At 40.9% G+C, this 27992-nt stretch overlaps 3 protein-coding genes and 1 long non-coding RNA gene across 5 annotated transcripts in view; 3 read left to right on the top strand and 1 right to left on the bottom strand.

Moving 5' to 3' along the window:
- Nucleotides 1-27992, top strand: part of LOC145467346 (kelch-like protein 11) — an 89636-nt gene that overhangs the window by 3334 nt on the left and 58310 nt on the right. The gene's annotated exons all lie outside the window — the stretch shown is intronic.
- On the top strand, nucleotides 6062-8331 carry LOC145467277 (uncharacterized). The gene is made up of 2 exons (XM_081450821.1): nucleotides 6062-7124; nucleotides 7253-8331. Exons 1-2 carry the CDS (start codon nucleotides 6062-6064, stop codon nucleotides 8329-8331), a joined length of 2142 nt encoding a protein of 713 aa, XP_081306947.1.
- On the top strand, nucleotides 14709-17210 carry LOC145467212 (kelch-like protein 24). Its single transcript, XM_081450766.1, has one exon. The coding sequence runs from the start codon at nucleotides 15489-15491 to the stop codon at nucleotides 17208-17210; it is 1722 nt and encodes a 573-aa protein (XP_081306892.1). The 5' UTR covers nucleotides 14709-15488.
- On the bottom strand, nucleotides 22073-27878 carry LOC145467213 (uncharacterized). Of its 2 annotated transcripts, none has more exons than XR_014042034.1 (3): nucleotides 27795-27878; nucleotides 22527-25284; nucleotides 22073-22154 (listed from the first exon to the last, which is right to left on the bottom strand). It is a non-coding gene; the product is annotated as an uncharacterized LOC145467213 (long non-coding RNA). The 2 variants fall into 2 exon arrangements; XR_014042033.1 differs by lacking the exon at nucleotides 22073-22154 and adding an exon at nucleotides 22337-22408.

The following is a 27992-nucleotide window of genomic DNA, read 5'->3' as shown; positions in this document are numbered from 1 at the left end:
AGGAACTCCAGTGTTAGCTGGATTTGGTTCAGAAAGCACACCATGAAATTGAACGATCTGCTTGCGATGGAATAAAAAATCGGTAAACCATTGAAGTTCCATATTATATACGCCATAACGGGACAATTTACTCAATAAAACGGAATGACTGATGGTATCGAATGCCTTTGATAAGTCAATAAAAACTGCTCCTGTCGCCTTTCCACTGTCGGCCTCCTTTCTGATGAGATCAGAGAAGTAAGTAACAGCTAGTTCCGTTGAGCGGTTCGGACGGAAACCAAATTGGTACTCAAAAAGTAGACTATGACGCTCTATGTGAGCCATCAGCTGCTTGTAGACAAAGTAGGGAGAATTGAGATAGGCCTGTAATTGTCAATCTCAGCCAGAGATGCTGATTTGTATAGGGGGATCACCTTTGCCACTTTCCACTCACTAAGCACAACTCCAGTTTTAAGAGATAAATTGATGATAAATGTCAAAGGCGTAGTTAAAACATAGGCAGCGTCTTTGAGCAGTCCCGGGGGAAAATTATCCAGTCCAGACGCTTTTTTCTGCTTAAGATTTTTTAGCTCTTTAAGAATGTCTGATTCTTTCACAGCTTTAAAAGTAAACTGACTTTCCGTGAATTGCTTGGGAAGATTTTCTTCAGCAGGTTTGCTCCAGACAAAGTCACGGCGTAAGATTGATTTCCTTTTCAGACATCTGGCAATGGAACTGAAATATTTGCAGAAGCTATTTGCAATGAAGCTTTTGTCAGTTGACTTCGATCCATTTATCACAAACGCCGAACCTTGATCAGAAGGTGACTTGGCAGGATAGAGTTTCTTGATGGCTGCCCAAACTTTACCAGGAGAGTCAGCACAATCTTTAAGGAGATCGCGATGATATATGCTTTTACATTTTTTAACAAGGCCAGAGACTCTGTTGCGTTGCCGTTTATAAGGAGACCAATCGTTTTCTTGATTAGTACGGCGGGCTTTCCTGAGCAAACCATCCCTGAGATTCATTTCTTGTTTGATATCCGGAGTCAGCCAAGGACATAGTCGGCCTTTGACCTTCTTTAAGATTAGAGGAGAGTGCTTGTCGATACACCGTTGCAGTATGTCACGAAAAGAGGCCCATGTCTCACTTACGCTGACAGATGAATAAACTTCTTCAAAATAGCTTGGGGTCATAGTTAGCAAAATTTCGGCAAGTAGTGATTCGCGGATTGAACTTAACATTGTTTAGGTTGCGAGCACATCCAATGAGTTCATGATCAGTCAGGCCAGCTGGCATTACTTTCACCGAAGAGGTGTTATACACGTTATTCCAAAATGGCCGCCATTTAAGTATTCTTTTGTTTACTTGCAAATTAGCCCTTTTTACCTCGTTCTTAAACTCGAAATTTCAAAAGAATATTTTCCCTTAAACGAGGCAACAAGGGCTCATTTTCAAGTAAACAGAAGAACACTAAAATGGCGGCCATTTTGGAATAAGGTGTATGCGGTACGTTGCTGCAAATAACATCAATTCTCGTGGGGCTGGTAATGAGTTGTTTCAGACCAAAATAGGTGAGAATGGATTTCATTTCTTTGTGATCCGAGGACACCAAAAAATTACAGTTAATGTCGCCTGAGAGAATACATTCCTTGTTTTCAGCTGATATTGTCGAAAGCATTGATTCAAATTTGCAATTAAAATTTGCGCAGAGATGTTTAGAAGAATCCGGAGGGCGGTAAATAATTCCAACTAGAAGACTTTTGGTTTTAGGAAATAAAATTTCAATCCAGATGCATTCAATGTCCTCTTGCTCGAGATCCATTCGTCTTTGAAAGGGAATAGATGAAGAAATGTAACCACCAACACCTCCACCTTGACCAGAAGCCCTTGACTTTGCAATAAACGTGTAATATGGAAAGCCATAACTTTCTTATGTGGTTTTTTTTATCGTTGTTTGGTGTGGTTTCTTCATTATGTGTTGTAGTTACTTCATTATGTTTTGTGGTTTCTTCATTATGTCTTGTAATGTAGTCCTGACGTGATGTGTTTTTATCATGATGTTGTGCAGTAACTTCATTACGTGGTGTGGTTTTATCGTGATGTACTGAGGTTTCTAAGTTATGTCTTGTGCTCTTGTCATGATGTAATGTGGTTAGGCTGTTATGTTGTCTGGTATCTTCGCTATGTGGTTTGATCATTTATTAAATCCATTTTGAAATCACTGGTTATCCTTGCAATCTGATTGGCTCTCAGTGGTGCGATTTATTCACGAATCGCACTATTTTTTGCTCTAAATCGCATCTTTTTCTCAGCCAATGAGAATGGGACAGTAAAACAAAACAACCAATCAGATTTCAAGATTAATTTAAAGTAATCAATAAAATTTCAGGAAAATGAAAGACAAAAGGCCATTGTGTGGAGAATTTAGCAACTACTAGTCTATTGCCAAAACTTTGTTGTTATTGTAGTTTTTTTTCCAAAAAAATTAACGAATTTAATTAATTACAGTTTCTAAATGACGATTGTAAGCTCCTTCAGGATGAAGGCCTACTTTAATGGAAGTTTCCAGCTTTCAGTGTCCATTTTGACGAATATTTTGGCGATTTTTCTTCAACATCTGCTCAAGATCCGTATGATACCGAGTCCAGTAAAACATAAACAAACGACAACCACACAACAACAAATTCAGAGCCATCTCAAGAAGGTAGATGTTTCCAGGTTTCCGGTAGTTTCAAACGAAGCAACAAAAGAGCTCAACTCTGTCGCTGTGAATAAACATAGTCAAAATACATCACACTGCACAAAATAGTGAATGAACGAACGTCTTACGAAGCCCGTGCCAGTCCCGCCATCTTGGAAATATCTCGAAACAAATGGCGCCGCAAGAACTTGACAAGGTCCTGAGTATTGAGTCCTACGCCGAGGTCACAAAAAGAAACGGAGATGATAACGAGCTGGACTCCCTTAAAATCATGCCATTGAACGGTATTTGAAAGGAAAAAAAAACGTACTATCAACTGGGCATCGTGCACTCGCGGGAGTTTCACAACCCAAAAGAAATCGATCGCAGAATTACACAGGATATGCACTTTCAAATTCCTTCTCCAAAGACAATGAAAAGTCTCAGCCTCAACCACAGAAGAAAGGAAGGCCTTCCATAATTGATTCAGGCGACGAGAATTGAACTTTATCCCTGAAGTACACTATTTTCGTTCTGACTTCAGAACTGCTTGTTTCTTTGTCATGCTCGAATGAGTTTTCGTCACATGACATCGTTTTGCATACTAAATGAGACGTAAAGGCGTTTCCGGTTCCACTTTTTTTTTTAACAAACCGGCTACTGGAACAATACACCAAAAATCTAAATTTAAGGCCATAAAATTGTGCGATTTCAAAATGGATTTAATAAAGTGGCAATTGAACTTCGGGTCGTGCAATTTTGGTCTGAAATCATACTTGTGATTTCAGACCAAATTGCACTCCACTCAGTTCAATTACCATTATTACGTGATGTGGTTTCGTCTTTATGTCTTCTAGACCTCACTTCCGATACCAAGCTCTAGTATCCAGGCTTCTTGCTATCACGAACTGGTTAAACCAGTTTTTAGATGGGTCCCGGTTCCTTCTCTTCCCCGGTGTTAAAGACAACAAAATGGGGGAACAAGCAACGACATTTTGTCAACTATACTTGATAAGATGCACTTTGGGCATCTTATTGAGAACTTCCAGCGTGAAAAGGTAACTGTGAATCAAATACGTAAGTTATCTTCTGAGGAAATGGAACTTTAAGGTGTGAACGATCGCAACGCAATGATAGATTTAAGGTCAGAGTATTTAAACTACGGTAGCAATCCACCGCCAAGGAAACCAGGAACACAAGCGTGTGGCGCTCCTGAGTACTTATAATTTCTAAGTCAGATTTAGAGGGGTACCTGGAGGATGGCTTTAATATTGAGGACATTGCGTCGTTACGTTTTGTTTCAGAAAGTACTGTTTATAGAATGGGTCGTTACGGCCTTAGTCAGTTGCAATTCACAGAAATAACAGAAGGTGAGCTTGATGAAGTTGTAGAGGAAATAACTAGGGAATATCCTTCTTATGGAGAGGGACTGCTAAAGCAAATACTGGCAGATCGGGGAATAAAGGTTCAGAGGATGAGGCTCTGTGACAGCATTCATAGGGTCGATCATGAAGGAGCCGAAAACAGGAAGAAAGGCCGTCCACGTCGAAGGACCTATAACGTTCAGGGTCCATTTCTGCAGAAGATAGCTTACACATTTGATCCACAGTTACCTTTTCCCGCTGGAAGTTCTCAATGAGATGCCGAAGGCGCATCTTATCAAGTATAGTTGAAAAAATGTCAATAATGAAGAAACCACATCAAATAATGATAAACAACAACATAAGAAAGTTATGGCTTTCTATAGTGTAACCTTTAATTTGAACCTCGGCTTCGCTTTCGGTGGATAAATGTACTTGTTTCGCTGACCGAAAAGATGTGTATGTTCCTAAAGCCATCCAGGACCGTCTATTTGTTCGGTTGCGTTGAGTGTGGGCGTTAGTTTGTGTTGGAGACAGTTTGCCTTACCCTGCCTCTCTGTACCCCACTTGTGCGGGTCACGTGATTTTTGCGACCATGTGCTCTTAGCAGTTTGGTGTGCGTTGTTTTATGTGTAGGCGGAAAGTTTGCTTTTACCTTCGCCTTTTAATTTCTCGATGTTAACATCTTGATTAGGCCTGAAGATGCCCAAAAATATGTAAGTGGTCACTCATTTGTATTGTTTTTTTGTAATTCAATATTTGTTCGAGTCGCAAGCTTTACATTTATAACTTTCAGCTGTACCGAACCGACGGAAGGACGAGTAGCAGAATAAACATCTTCAGTGTGCAATTTGTTTGTGGATTTCTTCAACATCGAACGTACAGATATTTGGTGGAAACTCTGGATTGAAGTCCTCGATTGTTGTCACGCAAAAGGTCGCTGGTTGAAGTTCGTATTCTTGTGTGCTGCATCAGATTACATTTTGCGTGTTTGGAGTTTGAAAACCGAGACTGTCTTCGACGTTTGTGGTCTGGCTGTTTGTCGTGCTTGGTTTGAGTTCTGCTAGCGAAATGTACCGTGGAATTGGCGAACGAATGTCAGTGCTCGGCCTCGAAGGAGCAATGTAACTTTGCATTTACATGCTGTCAATTTGGAAAAAATGGCGATCTTGAGAAAACAACGTGTCGGCTACGCGTCAAATCTGACCAGGAAGCGGGATGAGTTAAAATCTTTGTTGGACAGTGGAGCGAGTGTTGATCGCGTCCAGAAAAGGTTGGAACAGGTGAGAACAGCTCTTAAGGATTTATTTGACTTAAATGTTAAATTAATTCAGTGGTTGGAAAAGGCTGGTATGCCAGAAGAGGTTCCCAGTGCCCAATTGTACTATGTGGAAGCTGAAAACAATTGTAGTGAAGTGTTGAAATTTGCAGACCACCGCGTGAGTGTTTCATATGCGTTAAATTTCTCAAATGGTCGGTTAGAAGACGACCTTAACCCAGACGATAGTATCAGTCAGACAACTAGGAGTACAAAGAAGGCCTCTTCAACAACCGCGTCCAGTGCGCCGTTGAAGGCCGCGGCTAGAAAGGCGGCGTTGATGTCGCGTGCACAGGTCCTGAAAGATGGTTTGGAGCTCAAACAAAAACAGTTACAATTGCAATATGACCAAGAGCAGTTGAACTTAAGAGGTAAGATTTCAGAAGTTGAAGCTGAGGAGAGAGTTTGTCAGATGTTTGAGGAAAGAGATGGATTGAGTGATCGCATCAGTGCTGTAAGAAGTTCAGTTGAGAACTCGCCTTTAAATCCAAACGCAGCAGAGTGGCCAACGTGTATGTCAGGCAATTTGAAGAACGCAGCGTCTGGTGTACAAACTCGAGGAGCCAGTTTTGAAGTAAAGAAGAAGATGAGCGGTGAGCAAGTTAAATATGCTAATGTTGAAGGGAATGGTCAGGAACCCCTGCACAAGGGAAATAACAGCATGTCGGTCCAAATTCCACAGTCTGTGATAAGCCACGTCTCCTTCAGATGATTAACATTATGCAGTTGCCGAAGGCTGAGCTTATGACTTTCAATGGGGACCCATTAGAGTTCGGGATGTTCATGCGCAGTTTCGATAATAGCATTGGAAGTGCTGCTATAGATGATAGCGCAAAGTTGAACAGGCTTTTTCAGTATTGTAAAGGAGAAGCCCTCAAAGTCATCAAGTACTGTGCCGTCATGAGTCCTTCAGCGGGACATGCGAAAGCAAGAGCGCTGCTGAAAGAGAAGTTTGGAGATGACTGCAAGATCTCTGAAATGTGGGTTAAGAAAGTCACCGAGGGACCTATTGTAAGACATGGTGAAGGGCACTGCCTTCAGGAACTGGGGGATGATCTTAGAAGTTGTAAGGAGACTTTAGAACCCATGAGCAAACTTGAAGAAATTGACACTGGCAGGAGTATGGTCACGATTGCTGAAAGACTGCCCCAGTCGCTTCAGAGTCGATGGAGGAAATTAGTTGTTAAGACCTTGGAAGCAACAGGCAGATACCCCTCAATTGTCAAGTTGACACATTTTGTCTCGGAAGCTGCTCGGGAGGCCACTGATCCTGTGTTCGGAGTCTCGAAAAGCAAGTCTAAGGATTCCGGTGGAAGAAGCCCGCGAAGGCCAGGAAGAACCATAGGATCTAGTTTTGGAGTGCAAGGCCATGAGGACCAGCAAAGCCCGGAAAGTCAGGGAAACATCAATGATCCCAAGTTTAAGAACGCTAAGACTACACGGCATGTTTGTCGGCTGTGTAAGGGGGATCATGTCTTGAATGTTTGTTCCCCGTTTAAAGCTATGTCGCCTGGGGAAAGACTAAGTTTTGTTTGTGATAAGAAACTCTGCTTCTGTTGTTTTGATGGTAGACACGTTGTGAAGCAGTGCAGAGCGGGCGTTATATGTGGTGTAGAGGGATGTACTATGAAGGACTCTAAATTGTTGCACCAATCCTTTGGACGATCTGGAAAGGAGTACCCTGGCGAACAGCAGGCCAAGCCCAATCCTGGAACTAGTAGTCAACAAATTGAAAGCCACACCCATGCATGCAGCTCACCAAAACAAGGGGAGATCAAGTTGTGTACGCCCTGCCCAATCTACCTACCTTGGAGAGTTGTATAGCCGCAGCTAGCGACGCCATTAAGTGGCCTCATCTCAGAGATCTTCGCCTCCCTCGAGTTGACAAGTCGGGCGTTTCTATTTTGATAGGCCAAGACGTTCCTGAAGCTCTTTGGCCACTAGAGCTGCGAAAGGGGCAAGAAGGACAACCTTATGCCACCAAGACTCGTTTGGGGTGGTCCCTTAATGGTCCCTTGGAATCTGAACGCCTGATTGACGAGTCCGCCCTTTCCAATCTTGCTCGTGCCGATGAGAGTCTGGATGCGCAGGTGGAGCAGTTTTGGAAGATTGAAACAAGTGAAGCCTTGGCAAACAGTTTTCCACAGTTTTCAGTCGAAGATAAGAGAGCTGTTGATATATGGGAACAGTCGGTAGAGGTAGTTGAGGCCCATTATCAGATGGATATCCCCTTCAAGTCCAAGCTCCCTAATTTGCCTGATAATCGAAGTGTTGCTGAAAAGAGGCTTCAGTCGTTGGCGCGTCGGTTCCGGAAAGACCCCGAGTTACACGCCAAGTACAAGGGCGGAATTCGAGAACTTCTTGACAAGGGTTATGCAGAGAAAGTGCTTGACGAGGAAATAGGTCCGACACCTGGACAGAATTGGTACCTTCCCCACCACAATGTTGTTAATGAAAACAAACCCGAGAAGTTGCGAATTGTATTTGACTGTGCAGTGACCTTTAGTGGCACGTCGCTGAACAAAGACGTTTTGCAAGGTCCTGACTTTACAAACAATCTCGTAGGGGTCTTACCACGTTTCAGGGAAGAACAGGTGGCTGTAATGGGAGACATCGAAGGAATGTTTCATCAGGTTCGGGTGTCTCCCAAGCACCGTGATGCCTTGCGTTTTCTGTGGTGGAAGAATGGTGAGGTTGATGGTGAGGTAGAAGTCTACAGGATGTGTGTGCGTCTGTTTGGAGGAGTGTGGAGTCCGAGTTGCGCTAGTTTTGCTCTGAGGCGCGTGGCAGATGATCACAGAATGGATTTCCCTGAAGAGACAATCCAAGCTGTGCTGAAGAATTTTTATGCCGATGATTGCCTGAAGTCTGTTGGTACTACTGAGGAGACCATCAACATCGTACATAGCTTATGCAAGTTGCTTGCGCTTGTGGGCTTTCGACTGACAAAGTGGATCAGTAATGAAGAGAACTGGAGGCTATTCCTGTAGAAGAGAGAGCGACGGGAGTCAAGAACCTCGATCTTGACTGCAGTTCTCTGCCTGTTGAGAGGGCCTTAGGGATTCACTGGAACACTGACACTGATCAATTTGGCATTCAGATCAAGAGTAAGCAGAGAGAGTTCACCCGGAGAGGGCTTCTGAGTATAGTTAGTTCTGTTTACGACCCTTTGGGACTGGTGTGCCTGTTTGTTCTTCGTGCTAAGGTGATTTTCCAAGACGAGTGTAAGTCCGGCAAGGAATGGGACGATCCACTGAGCCCAGAGAATCAGGTGCGGTGGAGTAAGTGGTTAGAGGAGCTCCCATTATTGAATCAGTTCAAGGTTTAGCGTTGTTTGGTGCCTGCCAGTTTCGGAAGGCCGTTAAAATGTGAACAACATCATTTCTGTGATGCTTCTATGTCAGCCTACGGTTCTGTTTCATATCTCCGCGCAGTGAACGTAGAGGGAAAAATCCACTGCTCCCTGTCGTTGGGGAAGTCCAGATTGGCCCCGATTAGGCAGATGACCATACCAAGGCTTGAACTGTCTGCTGCCGTGATTGCCGTGAGAATGGATCGAATGCTATCCCGTGAACTCTCTTTGGAGATTCAAGACTCCGTATTCTGGACTGACAGTATGATTGGTCTTCAATATATCTACAGTTGCAGTAAGAGGTTCCAAACTTTGTGGCGAACCGGTTGGCTGTCATTCATGATGGGTCAATGCCGAGACAGTGGAGGAAGGTTGGCACAAAGGGAAACCCCCCTGATGATGTCTCCAGAGGTTTGAACGGGTTTGATATGATTTCCAGTGATCGTTGGAAGCCAGGTCTAGAATTCCTTTGGCAAGAGGAGACTGCCTGGCCCACCAATTCAGCTGTGCCAGAAATTGTTTGTGTTGCGTTTCAAATGTGCAGTATGATGCTGGGGTATAGGGGGAGACACGGCATGCCCAGAGCGGATAAAGAACTAGAATCAGGAGACCTCATGATCCGTTTTATAGAGAGTTACTATTGCTGCCATCGTCTGAAAAGGAGTGTGGCTTGGTTACTTCGCTGCAGGGATTGGCTGAGAGCGAAGACGAGAAGTAAGGAAAGGCCACCTTCAGTAATCGCTGATCCTCTGGACCCACTAGAGCTGCAAGCTGCAGAAACAGCTATCGTTAAGTCTGTTCAGCACAAACACTTCAAAGGAGAAGTGAGGGCTCTTAAATCAAAAAAGCCTGTTGTGAAGAAGAGCCCGATCTATATTCTGGAACCGTTTCTGGATGAAGAAGGGATACTCCGAGTAGGAGGCCGTCTGAAAAATGCACCCCTGCACGAGAAAGCTCAGCATCCCATTATTTTGCCAGAGTCATCACGTATCAAGGCGTGTTGCGAGACGAGCTCATGAGTTTCAGAGCGGGCATTCTGGTAAGGAGTACGTACTCTCCCTCATCGGGCGGAAGTTTTGAATCGTATGGGCTAGACCACTGGTGAAGCGGGTCCTAAGGGAGTGCGTACTGTGTAAGAGGCTCAAAGGAAAACTAGGAGTTCAGCAGATGGCAGATCTACCTGCCGAAAGAGCAACGCCAGACAACCCCCCATTTTCCTATGTTGGCGTACACTGTTTTGGCCCTTTTGTGGTGAAGAGGGGCCGGAGTCAACTGAAACGTTACGGCTGCTTATTCACCTGCCTAACTATGCGGGCTATACACAAAAAGAAAAGCTTGACAGTCTTGAAGCTGATTCATTCATGCAGACCGGGGATAAAATGCAGATTGAGGGTAAAATGCAGACTGAGGGTAAAATGCAGACTGCAGCCTAAAGACGTTTTAGTCGTATGTCGTGTTATTTCCATCATAGATTGCTAACCGTAAACAGGGTTATTCAGGCTAAATCGTAGTGAAATTCTGCACTCCGGTTAGCCTGAATAGCACTCTGGTTAGATTAAATATCATTCACGTTAGCCTGAATAACGCACCGGTTAGCCTGTTTACGGTTAGCTCTCAGTGATTGAAACGGTAACACGAGTCAGTTAAAAAGTATGTAGCCTGCATCTGCATTTTACCCTCTGTCTGCATTTTACCCCCGGTCTGGAGTCTCCAGTCCACATTCTGTGTTTTACGCTGACCGATTTAACACTGAATTAGAATCAGTGCTTCATATTCCACTAGATTAGGCAATATTAATTATTTACTGCAGGACTGTGATTTGACACCAAAACATGTCTCCCTGATGAATTATAAGACATCACAAATACTTTATATTATGAATATATTTCAAATGAAAAAAGGGTTCTAGAAACTTATAAGTCTTAGACCTGCTACTCCATTGTTTAAATATGAATAAAACAGGAAGATCTTTCTTTCACAGTTTATGTTTCATTTCAGTGAGTTCAAAAGTCCTCTCAATGACCCATTGGATCTCTTTCTCTTGCTCTGAGTATTTGTTTGACAAATAAGTGCTATATTGTCACATTTCCACAACAGACACAGCTTTCAAGCAGGTGTCAGTGTCCAGCAAGCTATTTTGCTTTGCATGTTCAGCATCTAGGAAGCATGGATGTCGTATTATTGCTCTGTGTTTCACTACTACCACCAGTGATCTCTCTAGTCACGTTTCCCAAAGGAAATACTTTTGTGTCTTCGTTTCCCGAAGGACAGATTTTTGTTCTCCAAAAGGAATTCAGGTTTGTGTCTCGCAGGACAATCTTTTGATCTACGACGGTAATTAATCGTTTCAGGTGTTGTAAAAGCATTTTTGGTACTTCTTAGGGTGTTTAGCCTCAAAAGGTCTACAGCGGGAGCTTTTGAGGTGCGTTTTAGGGTATTGAGCCGAAAATATATGACAAGAGATGTGTTGTTTTAAAACTGGTACCTCTAAGGGGTGAAAAAATTTCAAGCCACGCCCACAAAACAGGATCTTGGTACCTCTTAAGGGTACTTTTCAAATTTCCGAAGAGCACCCCCGTCCTTTTTATATTGGAGTCTTCCCCCCGGGGAATGCTGTGCCTGATTACTGGTCGAAAATAGGACAAACACATTATTAATACAGAGGCTCAGCTGAAAACTCGAGCTCCCAACCAGAACATTTTTGATACGTTGTGCGTGTGAGCAGTCGATGAAAATTCGATTATTAGGGAAGGTACGTTTTTTATTGGGGGGGAGGGGGATGGGTCGGGGTATTTAGACATTTTTTGGGAAAAAAGTCGTGACCCTCCCACTTCCCAGAATGGATTAATGCATGACCCTTCACAAATACCTACACAAAAACATCTGACCCTCCCTCCACCTCCTCCAAGACAAAAATGACCGGAAGTGAAAATAACTAACCGGAAGTGTTACTCGCATAACCGTGTCTGGGCACAAAGCAGTTAATTGCGTAGTGTGTGATTGCCCGGTGAAAACTTGAAAATGGGCAAGGATGTGCGAGGAATAGAAAGAGGGAAATGCGCTTGTGGTGAATGCGAGGATTTCATAAGGTCAGATGGAGCAACTTGTTCAGATTAAGCGATTGTTTGAGGAAAGTGAACTAGTCAGTGGGGACAGTGAGGTGTATTAGACAGTTTTCAAATAAATAAATTGTCCCCGAAAAACTTGTGGCAAGGCATGTTGTGAACCTTGCCCAGATAAAAATGCGAAAGGAAAAGAAGAAAGAGGACACTGACGGGGAGCGAATGGAACGGCTGAACCGGAATACAATGACATTGACTGGGTTGGACCGTACAACTCCGATAAGATGTCGTCCTTGTGGGTGGACGAGCTATCCTTGTACTTTTCCCATCACAAGATCACCTTCAGAGGCTGAAAGCTGAAAATGTCGCAATGATCAAATCGCACATAGGCAGCTTGCTGTACGATTCAATGGAATGCCAACAACCTCGGCAGCCCCCGCTAAGATATGTGCAGCAACAAGTGACCTCATCACTTTCCGAGGTTGAAACTGACTCGCAAAGTGATGTAGTAGATCGAGTTGTCGGTTCAAGCCCGAGTAGCTTAAAAAACGATTTTACGCCAGAACCCTGCGCGGAAACATTACCGCCCTCAAAATATGGACGAAAGCGGGCACGGTCGAGAGAGACAACTATGTTAGTTGGGCCAAGATAGCTTTTTGATGTAATATTTCGACACTTGTAAATAATTTAGATTAATCTTGACTGTTAGCTTTGCTTGTATATACAAAATTTAGGTTTCTATACACTTCGCGTGTTTGTTAACAAATACGAGTCAACTAAGCAACGTGGAGTCAGTTTTTCCTCGCCAAAAAAAAACTGACCCTCCCCCGGTTGCGAATAAAACAGGTTTGATCCTCCCCAATTTGTAAAAAAATTTACTGACCCTCCCCTCCGAAGCCCCGGCCGACCCCCCCCCCCCCCCAATTAAAAACGTACCTTCCCTTAGTGAGAGAAGCAGGATCGATTTAGCTTCACTGGTCGCTGGATCAGAGCGATTTCCGTAATTTCGGTTCCAGACCTCACACTAGCAGATCGCGCGCGTATTAAAAATTCAAAATGGCCGCCACGAAACAAAACACGCGCGATAAAGGTAGGTTAATCTTTTATTCATATTCTAAACGGATGTGAGGGCTCCCTGTGTGATTATAGACTGCAAAACAGTCGTATTTTTTGCGAATGCGGGCGACGGTCAATATTCGAACGAAAGGTCTGAAGGCGAGGGAGAATGGGGAGAGACGCTAAAAAATACAACGAGACGTCCACCAGAACAGGTGGACAGGTTTTGTCTAGACCCTTTTGCGCTGAAGGTCGCGTGTGATTGAAAACCGCTGTAAGATGTGGGTGGAGCTGTCAAGCAATTTCTTTCACCTCAGTGACATTATACGACCCCCGCTTAGAACGAATTCGTTGTATGAAAAGCCGACAGTCATTTTCTCGCCGCACACGTGTGAGGCTCGCACGCTTCACACGCGAGGATCGCGCTTACGGCGCTTCGCGCCTTCCGAAAACGTCCAAAAACGACTGTTTTGCAGTCTAGTGTGATTACTGGTCGAAAGTAGGACAAATACATCATTAATACAGAGGCTCAGTTGAAAACTCGAGCTCCCAACCAGAACATTGTCGATACGTTGTGCTCGTGAGCAGTCCATAAAAATTCGATTATTAGTGAGAGAAGCAGGATCGATTTAGCTTCGCTGGTCGTTCGGTAACAGTTCGGTACCGTCGTATAAATCCGGAATAAGACCGGTAGACGTTCGATTGTTGTTCGTGTAAAACCGAGAGAAAATCGATGTTATACGCCAGAATATTTTCTGAATATGAACATCGGACCCACTTCCGTTCCATTACCACTCACAGAAGACCGAATACTTCCGATCACAATCCAAAAATTGGACACTGTTCTTACTTACACACATGATGACATATTGGCTATTGTTGCCTAGCAACAGTAACCACAAAAACTGTTACCTTGTGTAGCTGTTAGAGGATATCTTATTTTTATCACTGTTTTAGCTAGAAAAAAAGCTTGTAACCCAATGAGGTATGTGACGATGGGTTTTTTCGGTAAACCATTGTGACGATAAGTTTTTCCTGCAAACACTGTAAATTTCGAACTGAACGGACACTCGAACTGACAACTGGGGGAATCTAAGCGAGAGCACTGCTTGGCTGCGGGAAAGGAAATTCGTCACGATTTCCTGGTACACGAGGATCTACTTCAATGGTCTTCACTACGGACGTCAAGGAAGAGACATAACTTGGTCCAACAGTAGTTTATTCTGCACACTAACGTCGAGAGTGAAATTGACATACTCGGCGGGGTAATCGTGATCCTAATCGTAACGATGTAATCGATGTAATCCCAAAAAAGCTTTACAAACGTACTTGCTTATATATCATCCTTTACACGTCAAGTGTTTACAATATGCTAATGCAACTTCAAGTATACAATACGAGCGGAAAGTACTTAATTAAGATAGCGAATTCTAATCAAGACCACGAGGCTTCCAAAATTAAAAATAGAGAGCTAAGATTAAAATTCACAGGTTGAGATTAAGATAGAACAAGCTTAGGAAATTAAAAGTGAGATACTTAATTTGAAATTCTGAATTGGTGTTACCGATAGCAAGGGAAAATTATCCCATGAATAGAAAGCAATAAAACTTCATTAGTGGAAAATAGGTCAGCTGGCTAGCTTCCGAGGAAACTAATAAAACTTCATTACTGAAATATAGTTCAGCTGGCTAGCTTCCGAGGGAACGGAAGGTAGATTTTAATAATGAAAAGAAACTCAAATGAGCTGATAATGAACTATTTGTTTTCTAAATGAAAGTCAGTGAAACGGCTTTGCATATATTCAGGTGTACAAAGAATCGGCAATATACAAGATTTCTAGTTGTTAACTGAAAAGAGGCTACTGTTGGCTTTTTTTTTTTCTATAATTTTCCAAATAATAAAGAAATGCCTGTGCAACGGCGAATTTTCTCATAACAGGTACTTGTCCAGAGTGTTTGTCTTTAATTCTACCATAATATTCACCATCTTTTTCAATTTGTTTTTTTATCTTATGCTTCTCCATAAGGGGCCTGGCTACTGGCTTGCCATCCAATCCATCCCCCTCCCCTCTAAGTCCGCCCCTGAAAATCTAAATGGGGGAATCAACTCTTCCCCTTTATCCTGTCTTGACTGTGTACATCTGCTCAGTCTGAGGAGAGTGTGGCTGCACAGCGCACAGGCTAAAGGCAAACAAAGACCTCGTTTGAGAAACTAAATAGTGAAATTGTAGAACCTGTTTTAGGGTAAACGCCCCAAAAACTCTACCCTGTTTAGCAGGAATGCAATTGATGAAAACTCAGAGCGACAAACCAATTAGGAGTGATCCGTCATATGTTATTGGGTGTATGGTTCCTGGATAGTAAATTTAATATTTTGTTCACCGATCGATCTTGTGTTGTCCAGTCCAGTCCAGTCCAGTCCAGTCCAGTCCAGTCCAGTCCAGTCCAGTCAACAGTCCAGTCCAGTCCAGTCAACAGTCCAGTCAACAGTCCAGTCAACAGTCCAGTCTTTTCCAATCTTGTCAATGACGTCATCCTACTTGCAGTGTCCTTTTCCACTTCCGCAGAAAGACTTTCGCTTTCGATCGCAGTCGGTCGTGATTTCGTAGAGCTAGTATTTGAGGCCATCTAAACGGTTCTAAAGGAATATCTAATTTACCGCACTAAGTTTCCGGAATATGGAAGATCTACAGCCAATCTCTGGTGCTGAACAAGCTACTTTCTGTGTAGAATTGGCGAAACGACTTAACATGCTGCGAAGGCAAGATCATTTATGCGACGTAACTTTGGTGACGAAAGATGACAAAGAATTCAAAGCTCATAGAAATGTGCTTTCTGCAGCGAGCCCATTCCTCTTGAAGCTTCTTCAGAGCGACATGAAAGAGAATCGAGAAGGGATTGTTCGGTTTGAAGAGATTTCGGGTTCTGTAATGGAAGATGTTTTGGAGTTCATCTACACAGGAACTGTCGAGGTAACTCAAGAAAATTCCGAGGATCTTATAACTGCAGCGAACTATCTTCTCATCCCGGCCTTGAAAACAGTTTCCGGGCGATTTCTAGAACGACAGATGTCCAAATCAAATTGTATTTCGACCTTTTATTTTGCTGAGATATACCAGTGCGACGAACTGATCACCAACACCAGAAAGTTTATCCACGCAAACTTTGCATCTGTGGCAGAAATGGATGAATTCTTAAACTTGGAAGTTAAAGAGGTCGAGAGGTGGATTTCAAGTGACGAGATTTCTGTTGCTGTTGAAGCAGATGTGTTTAAAATCGTATTAAAGTGGATTGAACAAAACAAAAGCGAGCGAAAAGCATTTTTTGAACAATTGTTTGGTCACGTGCGTCTGGCTTCCCTATCGCGTGACTATCTAATCGATGTCGTGACAAATGAACTCGTGCAAGGAAATTCTCGTTGTTTGGGGCCGGTCTTAGATGCTATAAAGCTGATGGCTTTTCCAGTGGAAGGAAATTTTTCTCAGTCGGCGAGAAAAAGTCTCGAAACCCGCGCCATCGTTTCTTGTGGAGGGAAATACACTTTCTGTTATCTCCCAGAGAAAGACGAATGGAAGCGTTTAGCAGACGGGTTGTCCGAGAAAAGAAACTCAAATACCCAGATGATAAATTACCGTGATCAGTTGTACGCCTTTCCACAGACTGGTAAGGCAGAGAGGTATGATCCCGTTTTTAATTGCTGGTCTAGTTTGGACTTGTCCATCACAAGGTCTACTAAGGTGGCTGTCGTTAGAGGCGAACTCTATGCGATAGAGGTCAATACATCAACGGAAAAATCCACGGTCAAAAGATACGACGTTGAGCGGTGCTCATGGCAGACGGTTTTGTCATCTCATGAGGGCTGCAGGGAAGATTCTTGTGTTGTTGCGGCTGGCAATCATCTGTATGTTTGTGGCGGGAGGCCAAAAGATTCTATTTGCCTTGAGAAAGCTGAGAGATTCGATAGTATGGAAAACAAATGGGAGACAATCGCAAACATGCAGCAAAGGAGAGAGGGTGCTTTTGGTGTGACAACCAGTGGAAAGATTTTTGTGGCTGGAGGGAGGCCGTCTCCGCGATCATGTGAGATGCACAATATTTTAACAAATGAATGGCAGATTGTTAGAAGTTTGAATGATGTACACAGCTATGGCTGTATGGTGTGTCTGAAGGGAACACTCTATGTGCTGGGTGGCACATCTGACTATCGAAGTTACTTGAGTGTTGAATGCTATGACCCTACAGAGGACAAGTGGATCAAGAAGACAACCATACCAGTGAAAATGATCTCCGAAGACAATAAAGATACATTCACCGGCTGTGTTCTAAAACTCTCCAAGGGAGTACTAGACAAACTTGATGTTATTAAAGTGCACCTAACCCCAAATTTTTTTTTTCGCTAAAACAAATCTAGACTTTATTTGAAGCATTTGGGCGAAGAAATTTTTGAATTTGGTTGAATCCTCGATTTTCTATGCCCTTTCAAAGTCGCGATTAAGTGTTTCACGACCGCGTTTTAGGGAGTCTGGGGCGGCGGTACCTGATGACGTCTACCCAGGAACCAAACACAATAGCGCCTCAGTCAACTCTGTATTTGCTCGAGAAAATAGAACGCAAAACTAATCGTTCCGATGTATTTTGGGACTAAAACGTCCAAGTTTTGTCCCAGAATCATTTCTTTTTCGTCACTGGAGTCAGAGTTAAGTTTCGATTCGGAAGGCTCCGAAATAAACTTCGATCGAGCACGTTCGACGACTGTGAACTCACTGCTTAGAGCTTTGAGAGCAATTTACAATACTTCAAGCGCCGACGGGGAAGACGTTTTTGTGGACGAGCTGCTTGTATATTAGGAATGGAAAGCTAGATACGAAGTGGAGGAGCAGGCAAACGAAAAGCAGGAAAGAAAACTCAAGGACTGCTTTGGATGGTAATTTCGTCAACTAAACATAAGATTCCCACGCGTGTTTATAGCCCGTTTACATTTGTCCTTACCGAGAATGTATTTTTTCAAGGTTCTGTTAAATCCAGTTTGTGTTTTACTTTCAGTTGAATGCTTCATGTTTATAAGAGCGACGTACGTGTTGCAGTTTTCGAGACTTGACGACCTCCAAAACATTGGCTTCGATCGATTGAAAATCGTATTGTTTGGACCTGTATTTTTGAAGCTACGGGAAGGAAGGCGGAAGGAAACATTTCATACAATTACCGATTTCACATTGTCACACGTTTTAAGTCGTAACTCCAAATAACCAATGTAAATTGTTCTCAAAGTTTGCAGTGAAATTCGTCGGATAAGCGAAAAGGATGTGTTCCCTAAGCGGTCCGCAGATGTTACGCGGTCATAGTTTCGACGCTATTGCACAGAATCTTTGCCGCACTGCTGATTTCCAAACCTTCGTAAAACTCTGTGAGTCTAACAATTTTGCTATCATGTAATTCTAGAGGATTAATCTTCGACTTTCATCTAAATCGAAAGAGAAATAAGTGTTGGTTAGCAGCGTACAGTTGCGATCTATTTACATATCAGTATAAACGCTTCTTGATCATGACCGGATCACACAACTTTGCCGGTTATGTTATAAATATTGCGGGATTGGAAGATATAGGTTGTAGGTAGTATTTCTACAAATTTCTGGTTAGCTTTAAGCAGAAAATTTATGAAAATAGCGTTCGAAAGTCTGCGGAACAAATTCCAGTGAGAGTTCTTCAATGGTTCTCACAGATTCAGTTCGCTTGTTTCGGTTCGACAAAATCAACCATCGTTTATGTCTTTATTGCACCATTAGCCGATCATCGTCAGTAAATTGTACAGTATATCTTTCTTTAAATCTGGAATATTGCTGCAACAGCCGATAGCACCTCTGGAAGGCGTTTTCCGCGCACTTTTCGAATGTGTATTGCACCATCCTGAAGGAAATGAGAGGAAATGAGATATCCAACCTTCCTGGGTAGACGTCACAAGAACCGCTGGACCCATTCTCCTCAAACTCGGTCGTGAAACAAAATGGCGGTGTTTTGGAGCTATTTTCGAGATTTCGTCGTGGCACAGAAAATCGAGGATTTAACGGAATTCAAAAATTTTTTCGCAGAACTATTTCAAATGATAAGTAGATTCGTTCTAGCGAAAAAAAAATTTGGGGGTTAGGTGCAGGATTAGGATCATAGTTCTGGAGATGTTATGATTGACGATTGTCCAGTTTATTTTCACATTTTACTTGACAGTTCTAGTTCAATTCTCCCATTTCTCTTGACTAACGTTCAGTAGATTTAATGAATATATTTACATTATATCAAGTATGTTTTAGATGTAGTTAAAACTCACTTAAAACTCACAAACATCTTTCAATAACTAATATTATATGTCACATTGGGATTAACAAAATGAAAATGAAAATTGTTTGGTGGTTACTTACCGAGATATCAGTGATATTTAGTGTCCTTCAGCTCAAAATAAGAAGAGAGCACTATTTTTCAAAGCAGGAGTTGTCTCTCAAAATATCATTTTACAATAACTGCAGAAATTCTTGCACGCTCAGTGCGTGGCTAATTTTCATTGTCAATAAGTGGACAAACACATTAATTTATAATTTTTGCGATGCGTCAACAAGCGAGAGTGGACAATTTGGCAATTTGTTATCGTAAAAAACAAATTGACATCAGTTTTTCATGCATCTGTCCTGTTATTGACAATGAATTTCATCATAACATTGTCAAAGTAGATCTGCGGATCACAGCTACTTTGACAATGTTATGATGAAATTCATGATCAATAACAGCACAGACGCATGAACATCTGACGTCAATTTGTTAACTTGTCATGCCCAGAGTTTTCACTTTTCCAGTCAGTGGCACAGGATGAGTGAGGGCTCTGGAAATGAGATTGGCTGTACTAGCCCAATTTTACTATATTAAAATTCAGCCTAGCACAACAGACCTCAGCACAGGGCTCTGGGGATTAAGCCCCACAAACTCTGTAGTTACTTCCCAGAACCTTGTAGTGAGGTCTATTATTTTTGGCTGAATTTTAATATATCAAAACTGGTTTATTGAGTTTATAAAATTTCACAAGAGAAATTATTATATGGTGCAGGAGTTAAATTATCACTGGTCATGCCTAGAACTCTTAGAAGCCAAAACATTGTCAACACCAAAATAAACTAAAGCTTGAGTGTTTCTCAAGCTGATAGGTGGTAAAGAAGATGTATGTGTGTAAAATGTTTGAAACGTGGATGAAAATCGTCTGAATGAAGAACTATAAAATGTGACAAAAATTTTCATCACAAGTAGTATTTGCAACTTTTATTTCCAAACTTAGCTTGTCGAATGCGTATAGAATGATTGTCTGGATGCGATTATTTCATTGGTCTCTGTTCTAATAATTTTGTAATTAGGTGAGGACAAGAAAAGACGTTGATCATCTCCTGGTGCAGGAAATTTAAATTTCCCTCCCTATAAATTTATTGAACAGAAAGTTTGACAAATCATAGGATCGAAGATTCATTGATTTATTCATTTATTAATAAGCTAGTGCACATGAAGGGGATATTAGAAGTCACTCAGGTTTCCTTCTGTCTAATAACACGGTCTTGATCGAAAAAGTCACAATAAAAATGTAAATTTTGTGGGCAGATAAATAAGAAAACATGTAAAAGTAATCTCAAATAAAATTGATGGGCCTTATCGTTAAAAAGTTTGAATGCCCTGACCCTAAACGCTACCAGAATTGCATTTTCTAGATACCGCATAAATTGATTTTCACCCAAGCAAGGTAGCAGTTCTTTGTGACAAGTCCTTCCTGCCATAGTTTATTTCAGTTTCTTCCCTGAAATTAAAAGGTATCAAAATAATTTCAACAGTGATCATTTTAGATTTTAACATACCTATCAGTACTAAGCTACACTGGATGAATTGAACCCCGAGAAGATATGACGATTACTCCCGTCAGGCTGTCATTTGGGATCCCCCCCGAAAATGTGGACAGCTGCCTGGGCTTCCACATGAATAAAATTCATGTCACCAAATTGGCTCCTTTGAGACAATCCTGGGATTGGTTGTGACTGATCTAAAAATCATTTAGGAAGGAATACCTTAGAAATAAGGCCTACATGGGTGGGGATATTAACTCTTTCCCTTTATCCTGTCTTGACTGTGTACATTTGCTCACTCTGAGGAGAGTGTGTGGCTGTACAGTACACAGGCTAAAAACAAACAAATACCCTTTCCAAGAATTTAAATAGTAATGCCATAGAACCTGCTTTACAACTATAAAATTATACCCTAAACTTTAAAACTATACCCTGTTCAGTAAAACGTCCCCATTTATGTCAAATATGAGAGTATCCTCCCCTTTCTCATGGGAAAAGCTCTCCCAAAGATACAATTAGCAATCTGTACTTTTATAATTATGGATTCTCTTCCTGCTGGAAGGGTTTGCACCATCTCTCAAAGTACAAGTATAAGCAAAATCACTCTGGCATAAATGGTAAAGATAACATTTTGTTGCTGATCATGGTTGCACAGGATTCCAAAAATAATTTTATTATTCAATTTCAATAATGTGTCAGTCAAGAATGATTTGTTCTTTTTTCTTGACTAAGACTGTGGATTACAGAAACTGTGCCTGGGTGCCATTAATTATCAATTATGCTATTACTAAATTATACCAAAAATGAATAAGTAAGCCATGAGTAGCGGTAAGTTATATTATGTACGTGTATTTTATTTTGCCTGCACTATCCAAAAAAATGCACTCAAAGGTTATGAGGCATAGGTGCATTTGCCAGCTGAGCCCAAGATATTTTTTAATTGACATATCAATAAGATAATTATTAACTACAGCAAAATGGATAAACAAATTATACATCAATATCCTACATACACCAAAGCCTGACACGTAAATCTCCAAAACCTCTTATTAATTATTAGTCAAGAAAAACTGGAATCTTGTTTCCCCGACCAAATGCAGTGCTGCTACTCTTGGGGTTAAAAGGTTATAATCATATTATCGATAGTCGAAATGTAAATTAAATAGCACTATTTACACAACACTAACTGCACAAATTAACCTTACTGGACGTTGCAAGTGGCAAGGCTGTCCATCAAATGTTACAAAATTCTCAACCCTCTCTTATTCTTAACATACTAATCTTGCACCTGGTTCTCATTTCGAGTTGGCAAAATATTGATTTAAGTAGTTAATATAATGTGTTTATTATGTAATACAGTGTAGCTGTGACGATCATTTGCAGCTATGATATTAACTACACACAGGATGGATTGCAGAATTCAACTTCCAAGTCAGGTTGTTCAATGAACTTAGTACAGCAATTATAATCACATCAAGTCGTCTGTAAAAAAATATAGAGAAACCAAACAAAGCCTTAAATTAATACAATCTTGAGTAATAAATTACTGAAGTATACATATAACATCCACTCTCACTAAACTTAACACTTTTATGTACAGTGTATAAGGTTTCCATTAGTATTGGGCATCTCTCAGAAGCAGCATCCATGATGAATTAATTTGTTCCTACGCATTTGTTTATGCTGTAGCACTCTTCACACATGAATATCTCTGTTACAATAATGGTCTCTGTGTTCTATAACAATACATATGCACATGGAATATAGTCACTCAGTGAGATATTGTTTACAATCAAGGACAATGCCTACAAGCAATCAAGGACCTAAAATTATATTCCTTTAGAAATATCTTACCTGGCCATGGTTACTTTCAAAATCTGTCATGTTTTAATCCATTAGCTGTCCATGTCTTCACTGTTCATACAATGACTGACAGAAACAGGGGTATAATCCTACTGAATCTCCCATTTGAACATAACTGACAGTTACTCTACTTGAACATCACTGTAAGTTATTCATGAGTACAGAGGCAATTATAATTTATTATAATCTTTGCACACCAACAGATGACATTCCTTTCATTGATATACAGTGTACTTGATTGTTAGTTGTGTTCTGAGCATCAGTAGTGGATCAAATGCTAGCGGGATGATACCCACCAAACTTTAACAATGGCAGGCTCTGTCCCGAGATGCAAACTAATATAACTGTTATGAACTTGGCGACCTGCTTTCGAGAGCAAATGCAAGTTCCTTTAAACAAGAAACTGGAACATTGCACTACAACACTGCAGAGTCCCAATAAAAGGACCATCCAGGCTGTTTGATTATTATAAGTACATTTAACTGTGCAACTGTTTATAAGTTAAGCTTCTGAAAAAAATCAGACTTTGTCAGGATAAATACTGTTGTTTTGCTTAGTAAATCTGAATGGCCAGTTCATACAAGTACATTTGACAAGCTGCATGACCCTGGGCATGTTTGTGAATTTGTGCTTCAACATCACATTAGTACCCTTGGTCAACTAAAACCACCATAATTTTGTTAATTAAATAAATATACACTGTACATAGGTAATTGCTTTAGATCATTGCGCACCAACAGATGACTATATCAATTGGTATAATAGTTTGCCAGCTGAATTCTAGCAAGTTAAAAATTGTGCAACTCAGCCATCTACATGTACCAGACCTCCACCTCAGAACCATCACAGATATGAAATGAGATTTTCCAACTCTCTGAAATTTTAGATTAGTCATGATAACCATGAACATCTTTAACAGTGTGTTTGCTTTACATTCATTTTACACATGGCCTGTATCCAGTATAGGCAGATATAGCCCTTCAAAATATATTGCATCATCTAATGCATCTTTGAGTACTTGCTCCTGTCAATATCAGTGATGAAATGACACATATATCCAAGTACAAGAAGTAATAAGCATAAAACTTGTGGGTTTTAAGAAATACATGTAACTTACCTGGTAATGCTTATAGTTCTTCTTACTGTCTGCATATGCCATCCACAAACTGGTACTGCATGGACAATATTTTTATTTTTCTATTCACACTTTTAAAAACATCACTGTTTCTCCTGAAAAAGCAAATACATGTACTGTTATGTCTTTGGCACATGCCAAATATCTTTACATGATGTATAATGAACACCATGTCTCACAGAGATCTTGTGACAACATTCACATTTTCTTACTTTCACTGCAACTTTTTTGTAACTATGTACAGTTGAACCTCCTGTAAGCGACCACCCAAATGTCAAGCCTAGGTGGTTGCTTACTGGAGGTGGTTACTTACGAGAACTTAGACAATGTTGAGTCAAACATTTGACTGATAGAGTACAGTGTATGTGCATTTTTTCATTAAATTTTTAACCGCTTTTCCTTGTGGAAAGACAATTTCGAGAAAAAATTCCAGTAATTCCCATTGAGAATTTCCGTCTCTTGTACAACCCAGGAATGCGATAATATTGCTGGCAACACCTTATTATCCAACTTCTGCCTTATTAGCCGTCAAATGGTCATTTACAGGAGGTTAAAAACAAAAGAAAATTTCAAACTTTTAACTCTGAAAGTGGTTGCAGTCACTTATGATTTGATTTGGAAACTTTTGGTATTTTGGAAAACTGGTCGCTGAGGAGAGGTGGTTGCTTATGAGAGGTGGTTGCAACCGGAGGTTCGACTGTATTTGCAATGTCATTTTCCCTCACTTGACTGTCCATTTTAGGTGGTAATTTGCCTGTGGAATCTCTATGAATTCACAGGGAGTGATAACAATTCAAATTTAACCTCGCAAATCGTGACTAATTTTAGCAAAAGAGATTAGTTGGTCTAACTTTACCTATTTAATCTTCATATACAACCTCTCACAAATGCACAGACAGGAGTGTGCTGGGGGAAGAGATGTTCCAAACTTTCTGTACTCTTACCCCTTACCTGTGATAGGAATTTTGTCTACTATGGACTCTGATTTGCAACCATGTGATCACCAGCATCAGGTATATTTTGTTGTTTTCTGTGATCATAAAAAAAGAAACCATTATATCAGTCATTACTGGTAGTTAGGATTTGGTGAACTTCTTTGTTATTTATGGTTGAAATAATGGTCTCTAGGTTGCAAAAATGGTTCCTGAGACATTTTGACAGGGCTGACACATGCATGTATAGTTTTACTGACCATGAAGGAAACCAAGTTTTTTTTCCAAAAATTCACCCCCTCTACATTTAGCAAAATGAAGGAAAAGTAGTTAGTCATCGAATCCCGTACATACTCTGCATTGAGAAAGTCCAGGTTTATGAAAATACATATACCAGGGCTAGACCTGCAACATCATGCAAGGCTTCAATTTACCAATTGACAATAACTATATGATCACCTATATGTGCTTATTAAAATGCAAACTTAACGTTAATTTTTAACCATGAATTAATTTGTTGTTGTTGTTATTCTCTTTGTTTCAGTTGTTTAAGTTGAACTCTTTTAAACAGCATTCACAGAATATTAACTTAAAGAATGGAAGAAAATAAATCAACTTACCTTAAGAGTTTCAATATCCATTACCTTGTTCGCTGCGACTGTCTTTTTGATATAACACAGTACTGTAGAATCAGAAGCATATAGGTGATATGCTTCTGGTAGAATTCAATGACATTTATCTTTTACTTAACAGAACTACAAGCCCATCACCAGCAATGTCGAATCCTATGGAGTTCCATCCCCGCCAAAAATCAAAGTTGATCACAACATTCAACTTGACAGTCTAACAATTAACTTGGCAAACATCAACATCATATTTCACTCTTCAACTTTGTACTTTGTATCACAATCATTGAAACTGTAAACATCAACTTTCAAAGTGACAGTTCAACGTTCAACTTTATCCATCAACATTCATGTTAACATGCCAATAATGATCTTGACACATGAATCTCCAAGTCGAATGTTGAGTCACCAAAGGCGCACCAATCCCACCAAAATTCAACTTGAGAATTCGACTTTCAAGTTGATAATTTAACATGAAATGTTACGTGTCAATATCCATGTTTAGCCATGAACATTGCTATTACTGATGACGTAAATATGTTCACCATGACGTAATGTTCAATTTCTCAAAGTTGGTTTCAACCTCGTTCCCAGGATCCTCTCTCTTCCTCCCTCGAGAAAGTACCCTGGTTACGGCTGGTCACGTGTCTGCTAGATTTGTTTTGCAGATTCCAGAAAAATGATTGGAGGGAGGGGCAGGACAGTTAAAGTTTGTCTCCACTGAGCTCACCTACTGAGCCCAGTAGGGAGTGGAATTGGTAACCTCGGCCGAACTCACAGAGAAGGCATTGACACATTCGATATTGGAGTTCAATACATCAAAGTTCGGCTTAAAGGTTAGTCCTGCATTTGGCTGAATTTTCCCGTCGATACTTGGACGGTCGTTGGAATTTGTGGTGGTGAAAATAAATGACAAAAAACTTGGAAATGACAACCACAACAATAAATGAACCATGCGGTAAATTTGATTTCATTTTTCCTTCGGCAAAATCACAACGTAGGTATTTACTCATTCATTTAGAGTTAAATACGTCGTTTGTTCGCCTACAAAGGTAGTTTTGAATTTCATTGAATTACTCCCATCGACAGTTTGACAGTCATTCCATTCTTTTGCGGCGAAAACAAATTACGAAGAACCTAACATCAACAACCACTGAGTGCTGAATACTAATAACTTGATTAAGCAGCTTATATTTTTCGATCGGCAAAATCACAACGGAGAAATTGATGCCTTCGTGTAGAGTTTGATACGTCCAGTGTTGGGCCAAGAGACTAGCATTGAATTTGATTGAATTCATCCAATCGACAGTTTGACGGTCATTCGGTTCTCTTGCTGTGAAAAATTTTATGAAGAACTTGACAACAGTGTCATCGGTCGCGCGTTTGCAAAATCCAACGGCTTTTGTTTTAAAACTGTGTTAGCGGTAAGACCAATTTTCGGCCAAGAAACTAGCTTCTCATTTAGCTGAATGCATCCCGTCGATGATAATTTGACGGTTACTTAATTCTTTTGCTGTGAAAAACTGATTAAACTAATCTGAAGCAGGTTGTTGACGGTTTTTAAAAAAGCACTGAAAAATAAGCAAAGTTCCCTCTCAATTAGCATCTCATACTCATAGAAGTTCGGATCATAGCGACGAAACATTGGTCAGGCAGGATCTCTGACAAACAACTTGCTTCACTTTCAAAATAAATAACGTCTGTATAGCAACGCAACATTTACCTCCCTATACAGTGCTGCCAAAATTTAAGTTGAGGACTCACCCTCTGTGCGGTTTTGGTTGGCATACGTATACACGTGACCAGCCGCAACCAGGGTACTTTCTCGAGGGAGGAAGAGAGAGGACCCTGGGAACGAGGTTGAAACCAACTTTGAGAAATTGAACATTACGTCATGGTGAACATATCTACGTCATCAGCAATAGCAATGTTCATGGCTAAACACGGATATTGACACGTAACATTTCATGTTAAATTATCAACTTGAAAGTCGAATTCTCAAGTTGAATTTTGGCGGGATTGGTGCGCCTTTGGTGACTCAACATTCGACTTGGAGATTCAAACTTCATCTTTCGCTGACAGCCCATGTGTCAAGATCATTATTGGCATGTTAACATGAATGTTGATGGATAAAGTTGAACGTTGAACTGTCACTTTGAAAGTTGATGTTTACAGTTTCAATGATTGTGATACAAAGTACAAAGTTGAAGAGTGAAATATGATGTTGATGTTTGCCAAGTTAATTGTTAGACTGTCAAGTTGAATGTTGTGATCAACTTTGATTTTTGGCGGGGATGGAACTCCATAGAATCCACATGCGCAGTTGAAGCGTAACACTTCACGCCCTTTTTTGATCTCCCGATTAAAGAAAACGTATGGGAATAATTTTTAATTGTCTCGTAGATCCAAAAATTTCAAATTCCACAAGCTACCGTCGATCTAATTTAGGTCCTATTTTCCTGAGGTTTGTTTCGAAGATTCGCAAGACATGAAAACTGTGATTTTCGGTTCGGGTTTTCCATATTCTTAAAAGTTACATTTTACGTCATCATTTACAGTCACTTACACAGAGCAGCCCCTGGTCCGACATCACTGTAGGTTTGTACCAGGATATAAGCCATGATCACCTTCACCGTTGTTCTGTTCGATAAGTTCCAACATTTTTGTGTTTCATTCTCAAAAAATGACTTTATTTCTGCACATTCCGGGGTCGTTTTTGCCTATCCAGATACGCAAAATTACAGCACGCTGTACGCACTCCAAA

This window comes from Orbicella franksi, chromosome 14, assembly GCF_964199315.1.
Source record: "Orbicella franksi chromosome 14, jaOrbFran1.1, whole genome shotgun sequence".
Lineage (NCBI taxonomy): Eukaryota > Metazoa > Cnidaria > Anthozoa > Scleractinia > Merulinidae > Orbicella > Orbicella franksi.
Note: the sequence above shows the minus strand (reverse complement) of the source record. Positions and strands in the feature narration are given on the sequence as shown.

Excerpts from the sequence above, each read along its gene's own strand:
- LOC145467277 (XM_081450821.1), top strand. The coding sequence starts at position 6,062 with ATGCAGTTGCCGAAGGCTGAGCTTATGACTTTCAATGGGGACCCATTA. Across the intron at positions 7,125-7,252 it reads ACAAGGGGAGATCAAGTTGT|GCCAAGACGTTCCTGAAGCT; the intron begins GTACGCCCTGCC and ends CTATTTTGATAG.
- LOC145467212 (XM_081450766.1), top strand. The coding sequence starts at position 15,489 with ATGGAAGATCTACAGCCAATCTCTGGTGCTGAACAAGCTACTTTCTGT.